Source organism: Chiloscyllium plagiosum, unplaced genomic scaffold (assembly GCF_004010195.1).
Source record: "Chiloscyllium plagiosum isolate BGI_BamShark_2017 unplaced genomic scaffold, ASM401019v2 scaf_2869, whole genome shotgun sequence".
NCBI classification, from domain to species: domain Eukaryota; kingdom Metazoa; phylum Chordata; class Chondrichthyes; order Orectolobiformes; family Hemiscylliidae; genus Chiloscyllium; species Chiloscyllium plagiosum.
In genome coordinates this window covers 1-19607 of record NW_025211971.1, presented here as the reverse complement: position 1 = coordinate 19607, position 19607 = coordinate 1, and the positions used below count along the sequence as shown (strand labels likewise).

At 37.4% G+C, this 19607-nt stretch overlaps 1 protein-coding gene across 2 annotated transcripts; it reads left to right on the top strand.

Annotated features, from left to right (window-relative positions):
- Positions 1-2981: 2981 nt before the first annotated feature.
- On the top strand, positions 2982-16046 carry LOC122547223 (E3 ubiquitin-protein ligase Rnf220-like). 2 transcript variants are annotated; one of them, XM_043685862.1, is made up of 3 exons: positions 2982-3040; positions 4412-5152; positions 15375-16046. In XM_043685862.1, exons 2-3 carry the CDS (start codon positions 4525-4527, stop codon positions 15491-15493), a joined length of 747 nt encoding a protein of 248 aa, XP_043541797.1. In that variant the 5' UTR covers positions 2982-3040; positions 4412-4524; the 3' UTR covers positions 15494-16046. The 2 variants fall into 2 exon arrangements, with proteins under 2 accessions (XP_043541797.1, XP_043541794.1); XM_043685859.1 differs by lacking the exon at positions 2982-3040 and adding an exon at positions 3051-3341.
- The last annotated feature ends 3561 nt before the right edge of the window (positions 16047-19607 follow it).

Sequence of the window (19607 nt, the reverse complement as noted above, 5' to 3'; positions counted from 1 at the left end):
GCCTCTGGAGAGTTTCCCTTTCCAAAGACAACTATTCATAAGATGATACAAGTAACAAAAAGTCAATCTCAAAAAACGACCAGAGAACCGTGTAACTAACAAAACATTCATAACTATCAGAACTGCTACACCATGAAGGCCTCAACATAGAAAAAGTGCCTCGGAATATGCCAAGTCGCAAGTTTATTACGGTAGTAGAATTCTCTGCATTTTTTGACCAACACAAACAGCCTGTTGTTCAGCCTCTTGGCCGGAGATAATACAAACGCCTCGGGTTTCCCCAGGTTAAAAATCAAACCATCAATAAACTCAAGGCGGCCAACGGCCTTACTCACCCTATCCTGCTTGCCGAACCCCGCCTGTGACCCGATTTAGGATTGACACCCCCCAAGGCCAATTGGAGCCCAAGTTAGCTCCGGAGGGACGCAGTTGCAACCAATAAAGCCCATGGGAGGCGGGGCTTGTGGGGACGATACGCGCTCACGCTTTTCAAACGCTCGCCAGCAGGTTTGGTTGAGCGGGCAAAGATGGCGGAGTGGCCGTTCGGGACGGCCTACGCTGGGTCGTGTCAGGTCGGGCCGGGGCCGGGCCGAGACCGGGCCGAGACGATCCGATCCGGGTCCTCATTCTGGGAGTTGTAGTTCCAACTTCCCAATTTACATAAAGGCATACTTATAACTTCCCAACTCAGAAACTGGCACCGATTATTCGTGATTAATTTTATTAAACCCATCTATTAGTTTCATATGTTTTGTTGAGAGTTTTCTAACATGTTGGTAGTTTATTTCAACAATATCATTCGGGAGTTCGGTATAATATTTAAGGAGATGGCGAATCTTTGTCATCTCCAGATCTACCATAGTGAGCACCCAGTCCGCAAATGTCAACAATAAATCGTAACTCGTCGCTAGTGTGCTCACTCTTTCTGTCTGATGTAAATGTGGTGTTACAAGTGCATCAAATTTCACATTAAATTGAAAAGACTACAGATGCGGAACGTCTTACGCTTTAATGTCTTTAGAGAAGCTGAGTTTTTTTGTGCTCAGAGCACTGGGAGTTGTAGTTTTATTACTCACGTCCCGTTTCGCAGGCGCACTGACACGGTGAATTGCACTCAGATTTGCAGTAAGACATGGTAAATTTGTAAATACATTTCTTGCCATTTACACCAGCACTTAAAATAAAGTATCGATTATTATCAAAGTTACGTTTGGCGATTTGACAAGTTTGCATCGTCCGAAAAAATTACAATCTCTGTCAGTATAAATTACTTATGTAGTTATTGATAATGTTGCAAGTACGACAAAAGTAAACTATAGCCATATTATTCAAGTTATCACTTATTTTCTAAAATTTTGACCGAATCCTTTACAATATAATTATCTGATAATGGTTGCAATTCACCTATTAATAACTAAAATACGAAAATGGACCACCATCTTTTACGCGGTGAAAATGGCAAGGAATTTCTGGATGCTAAAGGGGTAACATTATTTTTCCTTTTTGGGACTGCTAGCTTATGCATCTATTTTTAAAAATTTGTTGGGGTAAATCCAAGTGTAATTTTGTTGTATGCTGTATTATATTTGTACTGTCAGGCGGTTCTTTTATCTGAACTCCTTGGTACTGTTAAGCTGTTCATGTTCAATGAGAAACTGAGATAATTAATAATGTTGGGTATTGATTTTTGGTGCTTGTTGAAATACAGGCTTATGTAGGCCATCAAAAGGGTTAGTGCAACATTAATAGATACATCCACAGTGTAAATTTATCAATCTCGGTGTGACTTTATTTTACTTTTGTATTTTTGTACAATTAGTTGATTGATTTTGGAAATGATGCCCCCAATATTGTTTCAGGTCCTGCCTTCTTTCGATCAGGAATCTGTGTGGAATTTAAGGAAATAACATTGATGACTGAACTTCTGAAGTAGTTTGTAACTCGTTTAATTACTGATGTCTCCTCTTCACACCTTCTCGATCTACAATATTCAGTTGGCTCAATTATTGCAGATTGCAGGAGCGGCTCCTGTGCAACGAAAAGAATACGAAATTATGGAAGAACGATGATTGGAAATAGCCATCGAGAAATTTAGAGTCGGAACAGGATAGTAAGAACTAAACGATGAAGAAACAGGTAGGTGAAGCAAAATAAAGCAAAGGAAGCATAAGACAGAAAGTTACTGAGAGTAGTTTACGCAACACGAAGTTCAATGGAGCCGAAAATGTTCAAAATCAAATGCATGAATGCATTATGAGTACACCAGGGAAGGAAAGGGGAGAATCAGAAATCCGGGGTTGCGAAGTTGAGGCAAGGTGAAAGCAAAACACAAAAATCGACAATCTGCACTTCCGATAAAGAAGTGAAAATGCTGTACTGAAACAGGGAAATATAACCATAGACCAGATAAACATCAAGCAAAAGATCAGAAAGTCAGCCGGTCTAAAAATAAGCTTAAAAGAGAAATATAAAAAGGCAAGAATCGTTATATATTGTCAAGCAGGGGAAAAATGACGGAAATGAAAAGAAAGGAAATGCCAAAGTGTAGGAAGAGAAAAACTCACCGGAATGAGAAAGAAACATGCAACGCGAATGGAAATCAAGAAGAACTACGCAATGGAAATGAGGATAATGAAATAAAAGTAAATGCATATCGGGCAGAGGGACTTAGGAGTTAACATTTTAACAAGGTTTTATAAATCTAAAATGGGAAATGTTAAACAGAAGAATAATTGAAAGGAAGAATTGCAGAATGACAGTTTTTAAGCAAATCCAAAAACGTTGAAGCATAAACTCTACACGTCAAATGAAAATGGAAGGATTAATGCTGTGAAGAGGAAACAGGATAAGTAAGGGCAGAAGTGAACGTATGTCGCTAAACAATTTAGAAATGTAAAAAAAAGGAAAGACGAGTACAGCAGGAAAGCAAAGAGCGGGAGATAAAGCGATGAGTGAGAACTACAATTCCCAGGTGCCTGTATGAGGACGATGCGGCTGCGCAGTAGGCTGGCTGAGGCTGTACTGCTATATTGCTGTCCCGGTGAGTGAGTTCTGAAATTGACACACACACACACATACACACAGGCACACTGAGCCAAGCGGAGCAGCAGCAACGCAACATTCCTCCTCTGATCGGACCCAGGATAGGGATCCCTCTGTGCATGTAATCAACACCATCTTCCAACAGCAGACTTCATTCACACACACACGCACCGTATTTCCAGACTTCAACTCCACAGTCCCTTTATACTAAGGGAGAGTTTTGCCAAAAGAAATAAATCCTTTTATTTTAGTGTGTATGTGTTCTGTTATAAAAAGTGAAAGCATCCTTGGGAATTAAAGTAAGTACAGTAATGCACAAACGTGTCTGTGATGTGTTGTCTCCAACTTTGCGCGGAAGTCATTGTTTACATGCTTCACTGTCCGTATGTGTTGGTGCGTGCACCTTGCAATAAAAAAACATACTAGAGTAAAAGTAGTTTAGTCCAGCCAGTTTGAGTCCATTGCTTGCATTGTAACCTGCCGGTTTAACTATTTAATGCTTTTTTTAAAATAACAAATTACGCTATGCTGAACTGAGCGTGCAAATTGTATTCACTTACCTAATACGCATCTATATAGTGATATATATGCTATTGTTAATTCCATATGGCATAACTGCTTAGCTTTTCGTGATATTATCTATTTCTTGGTGATCACTTCTAAGTATCAAGAAATTAGCTGTTTAATTGGCCTCAGTTTCAAAGTTGCAATGAATTATCTGGCGCTGGATGTTATTAATCTTGATAGCTGTAACATAAGTAGCAACTGGGTTTTTCGGTGTCCTGATTTCTGACGACTGAAAAAAGTATGGGATGATTTAGTGTCGGTACATTTCGATTTTTGGCTGGAGTCCTGCTTTCTCTCCTTTTTACCAGCGCTGTCATTCGTTATTAGTTACTATTGATCGCTTTGCAAAGTGATAACTGAACTAAAATTAATGTCAATTCTACCGCGTAAATCAATACTGTTAAGTTATTTTAATCTTTATTTTTAACCATGTGGCAAATTAAAATCCAAAATATTTGTTTAAAAGGAAAACCTAAAAAGCGACTATTTTCATATTTCGGTGAGCAGGACTTTGGGAGCAGAAAAAATCCCTTAATCAGTAGCCACCTCTTGTGATTTCGGAGCAATAAATGCATTTTTGATCACAGGGCTATAGAGGTTCTGTTATTTGGGGTCAGTCTTTAAGCTCGTGACACTTTGACACCAGAGTGTATTAAGTATAGATTTTCATAATTACTGTGGTCAAATAGTACCTAATCTATACAAGAGTCAGAATGCTTGTAATGGGGTATATACATCTGTATATATAAAGAGAGAGTGTGTGTGAATGTGAATATTTATTTTGCTTTCTTTATTAATACAGGATCTATCAAGCTGTGATGGTAATGATGTCACCTTGCTCTTTATAAAGCCAGCCTTGCCTCCATTTCAGAAGGTCATTATATAATTCTGGTACTAGTGAGCAAAGAGTTTCCAATGGACTTGCACAGAACAGCTTTCAAGATGGAGAATTCTTCATATCTTCCTAACCCCCTTGCATCTCCAGCTTTAATGGTCCTGGCCTCGACTGCAGAGGCCAGCCGAGATGCCACCATCTCCTGCCAGCAGCCTAGACCCTTTGGAGTACCTGTCTCTGTGGACAAAGATGTCCATATTCCCTTTACTAATGGCTCCTATACCTTTGCCTCAATGTACCACCGTCAGGGCGGGGTGCCAGGGGCCTTCCCGAACCGAGACTTTCCCCCTCAACTTTTACACCTGCATCATCAATTTGCACCTCCAAATCTGGACTGTACCCCAATCAGCATGCTGAATCATAGTGGTGTTGGGGCATTCCGACCTTTTGCCTCCGCTGAAGACAGAGACAGTTACCAGTCAGCCTTTACACCTGCCAAAAGACTGAAGAACTGTCATGAAAACGAATCCCCTCACCTGAGGTTTTCGGACTCTGAGGGCAAGGAGTATGAGTTCACAGCCCAGCTCCCATCCAGTTCCCCCAGTTCACTGAAGCTCGATGACACTGGAAAAAAGGTCTTTGCTGTGTCAGGTCTCATCTCTGACCGGGAAAACTCGGCAAGCCCTGAAGAAAATCGAAATGAAAGATGTAAGTGCTTTTTCTTTTATGTATTTTAACTACTTTGGGCCCTTTTTATGGTTCAAATAGAAATTTTCAGCAAGTGCCCAAAACTTGTGACTTTTTTCCCAAAAAGCACAGCATATTTCATTACATGTAGATACTTTTGAAGAATTTTCATGTCTTCATGTTTTGGCTGTACTTGCTAAGTTTACTTTGCATTTGAACTAACCGGGTAATGAATATTAATCATGTATATAGTCAAGTTAAAATTCAAGCCACCTAAACTTTTAGAATAGTGTCTTTGTTTTCAATGAAGTCAGAAGTTGAAATATATGGGCAACATTTAAAGTTAATATTCTTGACTACCTGTTATGTTTCATCTTACGTTCCCTAATTTCATATGGGCTATACATTCTTCAGATGCAGACATTTGTTTGCTTGAAAGTATAGTTTTTTTTAAAATGCCTTATAGTTTAAGATAAAACCAAGTAAAATAAATGGAATTCTACCAGCAATTAAAATTCTCTGAAGTAGTTAAGTAATGATTGCATTTTCTCAGCGCAACTGATGCTTTTAGTATTCAGTTAAAGAAAAAAGATTTGTTTTCATTGACAATATTCACTCCACCCCACCCTGCAATCTAAATAACTCCAAGGAGAAACCGGCCTTGGAACTCAGAGGAAACCAGTTCACTGCAGCTGTTTTGTGATATTTGTTGAGTTAAATTGCAAACCTAAAATTTTGCGAGGGCTCATCAGCAGTCTGAGAAGAAAGGTGGTACTTAAAGGATGAGGTGATAATGGGTGATAAGTTAACAAGCTTCAGCTGTGGGAAGCGACTGACTTTTGCTACTGTTTGTTTTGGTTGAAGAAAGCGTAAGAGGAGACAAGGCAAATGAGAGAAAACGTGAGAATAATAGTAGAATTGTAATAGATTGGCAAAAAGTGAAAGGAAAGTAGAACAAGGTGAGTTACAAGCAATTGAATCAGAAGATTGTTGGAGAGATAGACAAAAATACAAATTAGTGCGTAAATAGTTGTAAAAGTTTGGACTGTAGTGAGAAACTTAAAAGGTCTATATTATAGTAAAGAATGAGTGATTAAGCTGCACTCATTGAGTCAGCATCCAGGCCCCTATCTTCCTTCCTGAGTAGTTAACAAAAAAACCCTTAAAACAACAAAACATGGATGTCTTTGCTTCCTTCCTGACAGGACCAACCTGGTTGCTTTTCTTTTTCATAAATTTCTTTTTGATTTATTGGGCAAACAAGTTGAAGCAAGGGTGTCTGGGATAGCAAATGATGCGGGAAGTGGCACAAATTGAAATATATGATAATATTCTTTTCTTTTTGCAATAAATAAACTTTAGCAGAAGTGTTCTTTATAATCATAAGGCCGTCAGGGTGTTTTCCACTACTTAACCAAATGTGAAAAGGCTGATCTTTTTCAGTTCTCCCCACTGGTTTTCAACTAGCATCCCTTTCACATTTCTTTAAGTGCTTCCCTCCCCTCTTTTCCTCTACCTCTTCTTATGGTAATGACAGCCACTAATATGGAAAAATCGAGAGGAAGAAGGCAGTAGTGGATCGGCTTTGGGCACTTGCTGAGAGCCGGTATTATACAGCCCAGTCTTTAAGCCTGTGGTGTAGCAAAAAGGATTTGAGGGTTGTTGGAATGAATATTGAGGTGCGAAAGAGATAAGGGAAAGGACAATTGGCCTTTTACACACTGCCATTTGTTATAAGGCTGAGGTGTGAGTTGACACAGCTTTTTAAAAAAAAACTGTCTCATCCTATGCACTGCGTTAAATTACATGCAGCTGGATTAAGGATATCTTTTAAGCAGATAAATATGCACTGGCAGCTTTATATGACTGCAAATAAGAATGTTCAAGAAAACATGTTAGTAGAGGAAATGGTTACAATAGCTCTCAGTTCACTTTAATCCAAAAACAGTACATTATTTTAAAACTGATTTTATAGATGCTGATTTACTTGACATCTGCAAAGTGTATCCTGCCAAATACACACCCATAGTGGTTGTTTCATATAAAAGCAACATTAAGCCTCTTCTTTGATATTCCAAGCCATCTGCTTTAGTTTTAGGAATTCTTTTCATCTCTCAACCAAGATGAGAGGCTAAACATGTCTATTTTGTGGATGACAAAAAAAATGTTAAAATGTACAAGCCTGATGTATTCCAAGTAACTTAACTAAAGCTTGAATTCTCCAGCATTTCGGTGATATAAATAGCAATTGAAATTGCTAGTGAAATTTAACCAAACATTCCTTTACTTACCCAATTTGTTTTGGGCAGTGGTTAATAATATTGGCATTTTGTTTGGCATAAGTTTAGGTTTTGAGCGCTGCTACAGCACATGGTTACTTAATGTGGATCATTTATTGAAATTCTTCCTACAAATTATGATTGTTTTAAAAGATGTTTGTTTTAGACTTTGTTTGTAAGTTAGCTATTTGTACATTTTTAGTTTTTTGTCTATTCAACTGCCTAAGCATTTGTATTTATTGCTATATCTACTTATATTTTGTTAACACTCGCAATGCACAACTGTACAGGATAAATGGTTGATTTTTAAAGTGGTGTTTCACTATGGACATTGTAGCCTGAAATATTGCAGCTAAATGGTAATATGTATGGAATTTTTGGGGGCTGCTAGAGGCTTACTACACAGATCTGTCACTTTCTTGAGCAACAACCCTGACGACCTCTATTCAAAGTGCCATCGATTTCCTTTCTTTTTTTTCTTCCCAAAAAAATCTGTAACACAACTGCTGCCAAGGGAGTACCTGCTCACTTGCAGCATATTTTTTTTTCTCTTTTAAATACCATTGCTCAAAAATTTTTTAAAATGCACCAATAAAAACTTTGAAAATTTTCTCAAAACAATTCTCAGTATATTCCAAAATGATCCAAAATTCCAGAATTTTAAGAAGTTTAGACATTACCTGTGTTTTTTTCCTGGTTTAAGGGAATGTACCTATTAAACTAAATACAATGTGTACTGATTAGCAATGTGTTCCCAGGCAAATGCCGAGAATCAGAATTCCCATGTGTTTGAAACAGTTTGCATTGTGTAAGATTCAAGGCTTCAACAAATGTTTTTAAGAGGAAAGGAGATCATGGTTGTTAACATATAACCAATTTCCCTTAATTTTTTTTGCATTTTCATAGTTTAGTGGAATATGGATCTTTAATATTTCAGTATAGCTTAGGAAGTCACAAAAGATTGAATTAAACCATCAGCAAATTATTAAGAATTGAAAATAACATTGGCCTAAGAAGAGAAGGATTTGAATAAATAAACTACAATGGGAAAGAAACAAATAAAGTTTTTAAAAATTAGAAAATCTGGAAGTATTTGTTTTGATCTAATGTTCTATCTTAAGATTTAATTTGACCTTTCACACATTCATTCACATTCAACTTGCTACTTTCACTGTAACATGGAAGAAAAACTTTGTGTACTCTTGTACATAATGAATGGCTCTTGAACACAGACTCTGCACCATGTGAACAAGTCCAACATTTGTTTAACTAAAATTTGGGGGTGGTGGGGTGGTGGTGGGGGGTGTGCAGGCATTTCAGGAATTGTTTCGTTTCTGAGCAATCACTGATCATTGTTGGTGAATATGGGCAATGGGGGTTGGTGGAGAGGGGTGGGGGGTGTGTGTTGGTGACAGATATCTTCTCAACCGATAGTCTGTGTAAAGCTATGCATGTAAAGTCTTTGGGATAAAAACAAATGGCTCCTCGGACACTAACAATCAATGCTAACAGCAATGTTGCTGTACTCCGTTTTGTTAGTCCCTGTGCAGTGTTGTTTCATGTTTTTGTTGTCTTTATTTTTCATTTCAAAGTGTTCTGTGCACAGTTAGTGGCCCAATTTAAATTTTTGTTGCAGAATTCATGGCAAAGTGGGGCGTCTATCTTGTCTAGTCCATGTTTTATTTGTAAATGCCTTATTTCTCTGTAGGGGTACTATCTCTGTCTGGCAAAACATCTTTATTCTCATCAATTACTGCTCATTTGCCCTCTGTCTACATTTGTGCAATGTGTCTGGTCTACAGAGGCTGAAGGAGAGCTTGATGTTCAGTCAGTAAACCCACCAGGGAGACTCGGTCAGTATCCTCAGCTCTCTCCGACAGCATGATAACGCATACAATGAAGCAGACTACTGTCAGAAAGCAAGCTAGCATTACGCCACACAGTTGTAATCACTTTTGCTACTCAAATCCAAATAATTTTCATTGTCCAATTGATTCATACAGATTAATTATTGATATATTTCCATTGTAAAAACTCTTCAATAGTCAGTGCACTAGATTGTTGTGACAATTATTGTAGTCTTAAGCACCTTTTTCAAAATGATACAACTATTTTATATTCTGTGAAGTAAGGAATAAAAGCCATAATGATTGTCCATTATTTATGAATGAAATTAACTTAGTGAATTTGCTGCGATGATGAATAAGCAAGTTTCTCACATTTATTTAGAAAATTCTCAATTGCATAATGTATATTTACACCATGATTGAAAATTTCAAAAAGGGGGAAATTACATAATACTGAATATCTTGAGGTAAAGAATGTCTCAGCATTATTTTCAACTGTTGATCCAGAAGAGAAAGACATGATATTAAATTGCCCAAATTCGAACAATTAAACTAGATTTTTTGCTTTTATGTCAAAAAATATCAATTTGTTGCCTTTGCTATTACAGATTTTTAGGCAAATGTTTGATCATTAATTGGCACAAAATGCATTTTATGAAATATAGAAATGTTAGTACCACATTCATCTAGGCTAATCATTGATAAATATTTTAAATGTACTGTACATCTTTTGTCAGCAAAATGTGTTCTATTGTTGCAGAGTAAATGTGATATGGATTAATAAAATGTGGAACGAGCAACCTATAGAACCCGTCCACTTAGCGGCAAGGTGGAATTACAAACATACTTGCAGTGTTTTTTAATGAGAGTTCATCAATAGTCTGAAAAATACTCATCTTGGTCCTACAATGATTAAATTAAACAGTAAACACTGTAATCTTTTAACGGCTAACAAATATAACATATATGTTTTCAAAAGCCACACATCTTTGCAACAGGTTTGCCTGTTGCTTGCCAGTTAGTTTTTTTTTAATTCAGCAAGTATCTTGTCCTTTTTTTGTGAAAAATGGGTAGCAGCTGCTCTGGTGGGCTGTGTATCGTGAGTATAATTCAGTGGCTCGATTGTGTCTCTCTGCTTGTGTGCGAGAGGGAGAGAAAGAGCCATCCCTTTGTTTCCTTTGTGAGAGCCAGGTGACAGAGCCAGTGTTGAGAGGGCAGAAAAATAGCAACCGGCAGTTCTCTGGCAGCCGAGATCAAAGAAGAAGGCAGGAGGTCTTTTCAAATTGGGGGCCCTGGTGTTGAAGCTATAATCACAGTTTACAGCAGCCAGTTTCTGAAAGATACTAGCCTGGAAAGGGGGGGAACAAACTTTCCAGGAGCTAAGATAGTTAATTAAAACCAGCAAACAGGTGCCCTAACTGCAGCAGTGAATCAAATCATAAAGTTTTACAATGGAACAGTTTCTTTAAAGACACTAGCCAAAAAAAAGCAAAAGAATTGGGTTCACCTAGCATGTGGCACATGCCATTTACAAGCTTAGAGGCTTTTGGGAAGAATATAAACACTTACACTTTGTTCATAGAGTCTTGCAGTTTTAATATATTAAAATGTTCCTTTGCTTCTCCTGCAAATCAAGCAGCTGTTTTAGTTTATTCAAAAAAAAGAACCATGGTTAATGCAAAATCAGCAGTGGTGCAGGGCTTATACGAAAAAGATCAATCATGGAGAGGGGTGATAAATTAGACACATCAGCGAAAGAGAACACCTTAAATCGAGCTGGCTAGGTGACGGGGGAATGCGTGTTGAAGGATGGTGGCTGCTTGTGTTTTTCAATAAATAGAAACATCACATTTAATGGAGCAAAGTAGCCATTTGAGTTTAGAATCTGGTAAATCTCTTCATACCCAAGTTTCAACAGTATTTTATTCAATTTCATCATTACAATGTGCTTGAAAATTAATTACCAAAAATAGTCTTTATTTTGCAATTTTAAAAGTGAATTTTTATCTTTATATTTAAGAAATGTTAATCTTTATAATTTTTCATATAATTTTCACATCCCTGAAATTACTGAAGAAATTATACATTGGGCTACATATCTCATATCTTAAATTTGATTTCAAGCTCATGAATTAATGGAGTTTCTAAAAAATTCCTTTTGATAATTATGTAAAGTGCAAATTTAAAAGTAATTAGACCAAGGACAACAGGTCACTGAGTTGTTAATCACACAAGAAGCCCAGTGAATTCACCCCAGCTAAAATGCACTCATCCATTTCCCTCAGGAAGACAGCTCATCATTTACATTTCTGATAGACAAGATTTTTAGTCCTCTTCAGCCCAACTGTGGAAGAGGCACCAGAAAAGTTGGCATTCATATTAACCAGGCTGTCTGTTCAACCCCAAACAGATTGCTAGTTGAAGTATTGATTGAGACAGTGAAGGCTTCAGGTTATAAACAGATGAGAGAGAAGAGGCGGGTGTGAGAGTGTTGCAGGGGTTGGGGGGGGAATAAAACATAAATATTTGCAAAAACTCTCTTTCATTTTTATGCCTCAATGAAATAACATAAGTGATTCTTCTATTACAGTATAGGTTGAGTCACTTAACTTCATCAAGAAATTAAGGAAACAGTGAACAGCTCACTTATTTATTAATGAATTTTTGTGCTCAAATAGCTAAGCAAATCATTCCTTGGTTTTATCCTACAGCCTTTACAGTTCTAATTATCAAATTGCCCTTATGACCAGAAATTAATTTCTGTGTGGCCTAAAGTATTTTTAAATTTATTTCCATAACAATTTTAAAGAGTGAAAAAAAACAGTTGTGGGAAGATGATAAGAGGTTACCAGTCTCTGATGTCATAGTGTTAATCCCAATAGTTGTGTTCTTGTCAAATTAATGGATCACTTTTGTTTGGTTATCTCCCAATAATAAATTAATTGTAATGATGACTGGCTTTATTATGAGGTCTGTGCCATTGCTTGTAATCTGGGCAACAGCTTTAGGTGTTTTTTTCTGTTTCTTTTTCCTTGTTTCATTTAAAATGTCCTGTAATTACAGGGGTGTTAGCAAATGCAGGGAGGGTGATATGATTTATCCTGCACAGACAGCCATGACACAGCTGTTTGGAAGATAAAATAGTACAACCGTGTAGCTACAAAATGCTCTCCTTATTATACCTCATTAAAAGCAGGCTGCGATAAGTCAGCCAAGCAATGAATAAAATCTATTGCCTATGTAGGAAACAGATATCTGAGTACCTTCAGAGCTTTGTGTATGTGTGTGTGTGTGTGTGTTTATGACATGATAATAGCTTGGCAGAGGAAAATTATGTCTTGTTTTCTTCTTTTTCCCTTCTGCTTGTGAGTGAAAGCAGATAGCATATAGTGCTTCTTAATAATTAGTAGATCTTTCAGGAGTGATAGAAAGGAATCTTTGATTTCAAGGATTGTTTTAAGTACAGTCATGATGTATTAATTTGACCTTTAGTCATATGACTACCTTAAAATCATAATCCCCTTGCTTTCCTCTTTCCATTATCATCAGTAGACTATATATAAATTTGGAGCATCAGAAAAATTATTTTGCTTAGATTGAATTTGTTTCATGATTTCTTCATTTTTTTTCTGTTTTGAGTATTATAGTAATCAAACTTGGAAGGCAAAAGAGATGCATTTCTGGCTGATTTTAAGAATACTTGTGAATTTTTCATACAGGATTATTGGGGCTTTAAGAATTGGAGAATCTTTCGTATGCTATTTCAAAGTTTTATGAATTAGGTCGTGACTTTTAAATTTGGTATTCACACCTGTTAGTTGCAAATGGGCTAGTTGGAATTATAACTAAGTTATATAACATTGTGCATTTTGTCATACATTTGACAGTAGAGTTGCTGTTAATATACATAGGAGTGACTAACCTTCGGCCTTGGTATGGTGTTATTTACACAAGTATGTACAGAATGAATATGGATTCCAAGCTAAGCATAGGGAATAGATATTTTTACACATTAATATAAGCAAAGCAGAATCCTTTCTTGCCACGATGCAAAAATTAGCATTTTTCTATAAGGATGCTCAACAAATGAAGGTATTCATTCTGAGTAAAAGCCCTACAGATTTATGTGAATGCCTAAAGTTAGTTCAGAAATGAGTATGCACATGAGTATGCAGATAAGAATGTGGAAAATGAATGTGGCTATATTTAGAATAGATAATGAGAAAGGAGTATAGATGCTCAGTATAATTAAAGATACATAGTTTGAACAACATAGAACGTGAGAATAATAGTGTAAGGATACATACAATGAATAAGGATGTGTAAGTTAAGTGTATACAAGGTGACAAAGAATGTATAGGACAATAGCATGGATAGAAATTAAGGACATGTCGTAAGGGTGAGCACATAAGCATTCATAGAAATAACAACATGGAAACAGGACACTTGGCCCAATCGTTCTGTATTGCCATTTAATTTACCACAGACAAGTACATTTAGGCAACCTGGTCACCTGTCGGTGCTCTTTTTTTTTGTTCATGCCACCTATCTAACATTGAACATTGACACAGTACCTGCCTTAACAACTGACCCTAGAAGTGAGTGCCACGGTCTCTTAGCTCTGTGTCTGTCCTGCCCTTTGTTCTTAATCTTGTATCTACAACCCTTCATCACTGACCTCTCAACTCCTGGAAGCAGTGTACGTCTTTCTACCCTGTCACATACTTCCATAATTATAATCACTACCGTCATATCACACCATAATCTACTTCCAAATGAAAGAAGATTGTTTTTTCTTTTTTTTGCACACTTGTATTTCCTCCTCCTAGAAAGCATCTTAGTGAATCTGCATAAGACTTGCAGTTTGAAGTCCCATTAGCCTTCCTATAGTATCAACTCCAGTACTATACTAATAATCTAATTGAAGTAATGTTAAGATTTTGTAAACATCTAATGATAAAATCAAGAAATACATTTATTTTGTTTTAGCAATCTTTTCAACCATGATGGAGCCTTTAACATCCTAGGAATGTATGCCTGTGCCCTTCTCCCCAGGTCCCTCTGATCTTCAATCTTGCTGAGCTTAGTTCAGTTCAGCTACTGTTACTGTTGTCTAAAGTGCAGCACCTCACACACTGACATTGAATTCCACCTACTATATTGTTGTCTAATCCTGTATTTTACCATTAACCTCTTACAGTCTTATTTAGTCTTCAAAATAATTATTCATATCTCTTATTTTGACATTCACTACAAAATTTAGTGTTACTTCTTCTTGGTCTGTGTCCAAATCATTGGTGTACACAATGAACAGATTTGGCCTCAGAACTCAACCTGTAAAATCATGAGGGGCATGGGTAGAGTAAATAGACAAGGCCTTTTCCCTGGGGTGTGAGAGGCCAGAACTACAGGGCAGAGGCTTATGGTGAGGGGAAAGATTTAAAAGAGACCTAAGGGGCAACTTTTTCACACAGAGGGCGGTACATGTATGGAATGAGCTGCCAGAGGAAGTGGTAGATCCTGGGACAACTACAGCATTTAAAAGGCATCTGGATGGGTATATGGATAGGAAGGGTTTAGAGGGTTTATAGACCAAGTGCTGGCAAATGGGACTAGATTAATTTAGGATATCTGGTCAGCATGGACAAGTTGGACCAAAGGGTCTGTTTCTGTGCTGTACGTCCCTATGACTCTTTGGTGAGTCACATTATTAACTCAACCATTCTAAATAGATGGAAATATTAAATAGGAATTAAGGATGTGCATAGAGAATCGAGATGTATTGTGTAAGGATGCACACCATGATTAAGGCTGTATGAAGGATAGAATAAGGGGGTGATGTGCTTTTTGAGAACATATGGAGTAATGAAGCACAACATAGGTTGCAATTATTTAAAAACTGAAGAGCAATTTGAATATAGATACATGGGTATAGGCATGCACTGTGAATAAAGGTTTACATAGTACAGATTTTCGTCATGAATATGGATATAAGGGGCTAATTTTCCTTTCTAAAATCATTTGGGAGATATTAAGTTCCCAAGTACCATGGTTGAGACTTGATATGTCAAATCATAACTTACTTCATATTGCCATTGATTATTTTGCATTTTTAAGGTGATGAGGCAGGCAGAGAGCGTGTCCACATTCTTATCTCCATTAAAAGAAAACAGGTCAATGGAATACTTGGACACAGTGGGAATGAAGATTGCGTCCCGATCCTTCTCGGGTCATAGGAGCTAAGACTTGCAGCTGGGCTACATTATAAAAGTCTCTTAGTTTTGCTTCTACTCCAGTTTACCAGTGTAAAGACTTGCCAGAAAAAAAAACTACCAAGGAACATCGAGAAGCCTTGACAGGCACATTATCCTCCACATGAACCAAGCTTGCCTGGTGCCTGTACAAGTGGAAAAGAAAATGAAAAATTGGCTCAAATCAAGTTACAGTGTGCACCATGACTATAACTGTGGAGTAAAGCTCCAAAAAAAGATGAATGTGCCTTTGTCAAAATGTCTGTCTTAAATCTGGATCTCAGTGTTAATACTGCTGAGACCCTTCCGTGTTTTTGTTAGCTCCAAACACTACAAACTCGATTTTCCCATTTTTAGGCAAAATATTTTCTGAGTAAGATTCATAGTGGCTGGTCCACCATGGCCCAAGGCAACTTTTCTGCAATCTTCCACATTACATCTCATTTAATGTAAAGCTGGCCTTTACTGCATTTGTCTCACAGAAGCATGCAGCAGAAGAGACAGAAGTGCTTATCAGTACTTGTCAATGCCTTCTATTTTCCACACAGCTGGCACCTCATTGAAAAAGTGTCGAAGAGTGTGTTGCTAGAAAAGCACAGCAGGTCAGGCAGCATCCGAGCTGCAGGAGAATCGAGGTTTCAGGCATAAGGCCTTCATTAGGAATGAGGCTTGTGGGCTGGGGAGCTGAGAGATAAATGGGAGTGGGTTGGGGCTGGGGGCAAGTTAGCTGAGAATGCAATAGGTAGATGAAGGTGGGGGAGAATATGATAGGTTGGAGAGGATTGGAAGCTTGGAACTGGGATCCAAGATGGAGGCTTGGGACTGTCCCAAACCTGCAATTCGGCACCGCCCTCTTGACCTATCCATTGTCTTTCCCATCTATCCGCTCCACCTTTCTTGGAGAAATGTAAGTTTCCTCTTCAATTTGCCAACAGAGATCTGAAGTTGCTGGTAGATAGAAGGAGAGTATGCATCCTCCTGACCAGCAAAAGAGGCCACAGCACCAGACATAGCCATCCTGAACCAAGATAGTTATCTGGTTCCGTGCTGTGTCCCAGATGAAACAAAGTGCACAGCAGTACAGGAAGGTGGTTAATGACCTTTTGTGCTCCATAAGAGTAAGTGCCATCATTTTCTCTCTGCTACCTCACACTCAGGGCCACCATTCACTCTAACTCTGCCAATGCACACATCTCTCATAAAGGCTCATGGACTGGCTGCACTTGACCTACAGGATTGACCATGGCCTCTCCCTCTGGAATTGAGTGTGGCAGTATCCCTTAACTGACTTTGGTCTCCTTTGATTCCAGCAAGCACTGATTGGTTCCATTTGACTTTTAAGCATGAGCATTTGTTTGAAGCATATGCAGTGTGTTTGCCACATAAGTTGCTGGCACATACTGGAAGTGTAACATTAATGTAGCATTCTGCCATACAACAACTTGTCTACCTGACTCTCCCTCAGTGCTAATAAAATAATGGAAGCCACAGTGGCTGGCAGCCTTCAGGTTAATGCAAAATGAGTGAGTGCGAAGAAATGAAACCAAAGAGCATAAGCATCTTGTGCAGATACAAGAGGGGCATCTGTGTCCTTGTGTGCATGGTGACCAGGCAGGTGCATGCAATTCATTAGTGTCCCTGATGGCCAAAGTGAAGTCATGAAGGGCTGAAGTGGTGTGTGAGTTTGTCCAAGAACAGGCACAATGATGTGATGTGGCTGGTAGTTTACTGATGCTACTTGCTTGGATGAAGGGTGGAGATGGACATATCCTTAGAGGATGCAGGGATGTTGTTATGAAGGCCTGGAGAAGCAAGTGCTCTGTTCTGACTTTCATTTTAAGAATTGGCATCATCTAGTTTTTCAGGGAAGCAAGAGAGGACTGGAAACTGTATGGAAATAAGGTGAGTTAGATTATTAATGAGATTCAAATTTATGGAAATAAGTTAATCACTACTTATAAGTGAGATTATGAACTTGTGTAAATCTGAAGGGGTAGATTGGGAAAAGTTTTTTGATGTTGAGATTCTGATTTTTTTTTAAATTGTCATTGCATTTTCCCATCTTTCTTGCCATTGTCCACACTGCTTAAGGGAGGAGACATTCCACATTACCTTTCTATTGTCCTTTTGGGCTTCTTGAAATTTAGCCTCTCATAAGTACAAAATTCAATTGGTTGATACCTGTCACATGATAAATTAGTCACTCATCCCTTATGGTCTTGCTGAGTTCCGTTGGTTATGTGTTGAAATCAAAACCTTTGTTGTGATGAACATGTCCCTCAAGTGCATTACCCCATTCCAGTGCTATGATTTTGAGCTTCAGTATCATGTATATCCTTTCCTCTCTTGGTTCTGCAAAGTCTTTAGCCTACTTTTAGGCCTATTCTCAGGAAATTCTCTGCCTACCTGTTTTTCTTATCATTAGATGCTTAAAATCAATCCATTTGACTGCATTTTTGGTTGGATGTTGCATTTTACCTGTTACTGCTTATTGACTTTTGCTCCATTTAAAGAACATGGATTTTATCCACATTAGTGCTATATAAATGAAAGTTGGTGATTGCAAAGGTTGAGTGTGTACAGTAACTGAGGATGTATGAAGTGAGATTTTGTACGGTAAATGGAAATAATAAAATAGATGTATTGAATTAATAACACTGTGTGGAGTGCATGCAGAAAATTAAGATGCACAAAGTATGCTTGTTTACAGTGAATAAAACAGGTTGACTGGCCTCCTTCTGTGCTGGAGTCATTGTCAGATTATATATTCTATGATTATGAAGAACCTCCTTTTGAGAAGATTCAATAATGAAATGTTTATATTTCGTATTTCATGAATTCTTTTGACACTGGCACAATCAAACATAAAATAGTTTTTCTATATCATGAACATCTGTTGCTATCTATGTACCTGTAGTGATTTCAGTGATTTGTACTTTAATTCTTTAAATTTTATTAAATTAAAATACCATTATAAAAGGATGAACTCTGCCATGTATTTTGTAGTCTTTTTCAACATCGCCATCTGACATTTTTCAAACTGAAAAATTACCTTACTGTACATTACCATTGAGGAGTGAAAGCAGATATTAGAAATACTATACTGTGAACAGTGACCAAGGGCCTTACAGAGTTAAACCGATCAACCTTGTGTTTGGTATATCACAGGAATAACGAGAACAAATCAAGTATTGACTGTTTGTGCAAATTCACCTTTGTTCAGTAGATTAGTGTTCTGGAGTCCAGTAAGTAATGAGTGTTCCTGTTTCCAAATAAATACAGCTTTGCTGGGTAGATGGCTGACTGTGTGCACTCTTTGAGATTGATAATTTGATGAAATTAAAACTTAATCAAGCATAGTTGCATTCTACCTTTGAATAATTTAATAGTCCCTAAGAACTAAGAATCTGTAACCCAGGAATGCAGCCAACTGATGTTGATTCAGCTGATCATTTTCAACCTTGATCGAGTACTATTACCTGAGGTCTTTTTTAAAACTAAGCTTTCAAAAGAATTTCTTTAAAAGGTTTGTCATTGAGAAATATGTTTAGAGATGAGATTTAAATAGACAGAACACATTTTTTCTCAGGACTGCATCAAGTTGCATTGAATACATCCTCTGTAGTTGGAATTAGTCTGCAGTGGCATTCGAACCTTTGTCCCTGGCTGTAAGTCTGTGGTTTTATGAACTCTGTTTGGAGAGTGTCAAAAGAGTTTTAAAGACATTCCCTTGAATTTAAATTAGCTTTACCACGCAAGTCATACAGTAGCAACATTACAGTGGACTCCAGCAATAAATTCAGCAGCGTTGAAGTTTAAAACAAATCTTCAATAAAAGTATATGAAAACCAAGGTTTAAAAACTCTCATACCTCCTATTTCAATTATTATTGATAAGAATATTTACTGTTTCTATTGAAGCGATGAGTGCTTAATTTTGCTTGTGTCCATAATAGAATAGATCACAGAATTTTACCACTTTGAATACTAAGTTCTGCATTTTCCACAGGCAGTTATATTTTCAATGCAGACTCTTAAATGCATATAAATGTAAGAATATTTAAATAATCTTGATCAACAAGCCATACTTTTGCATCTCC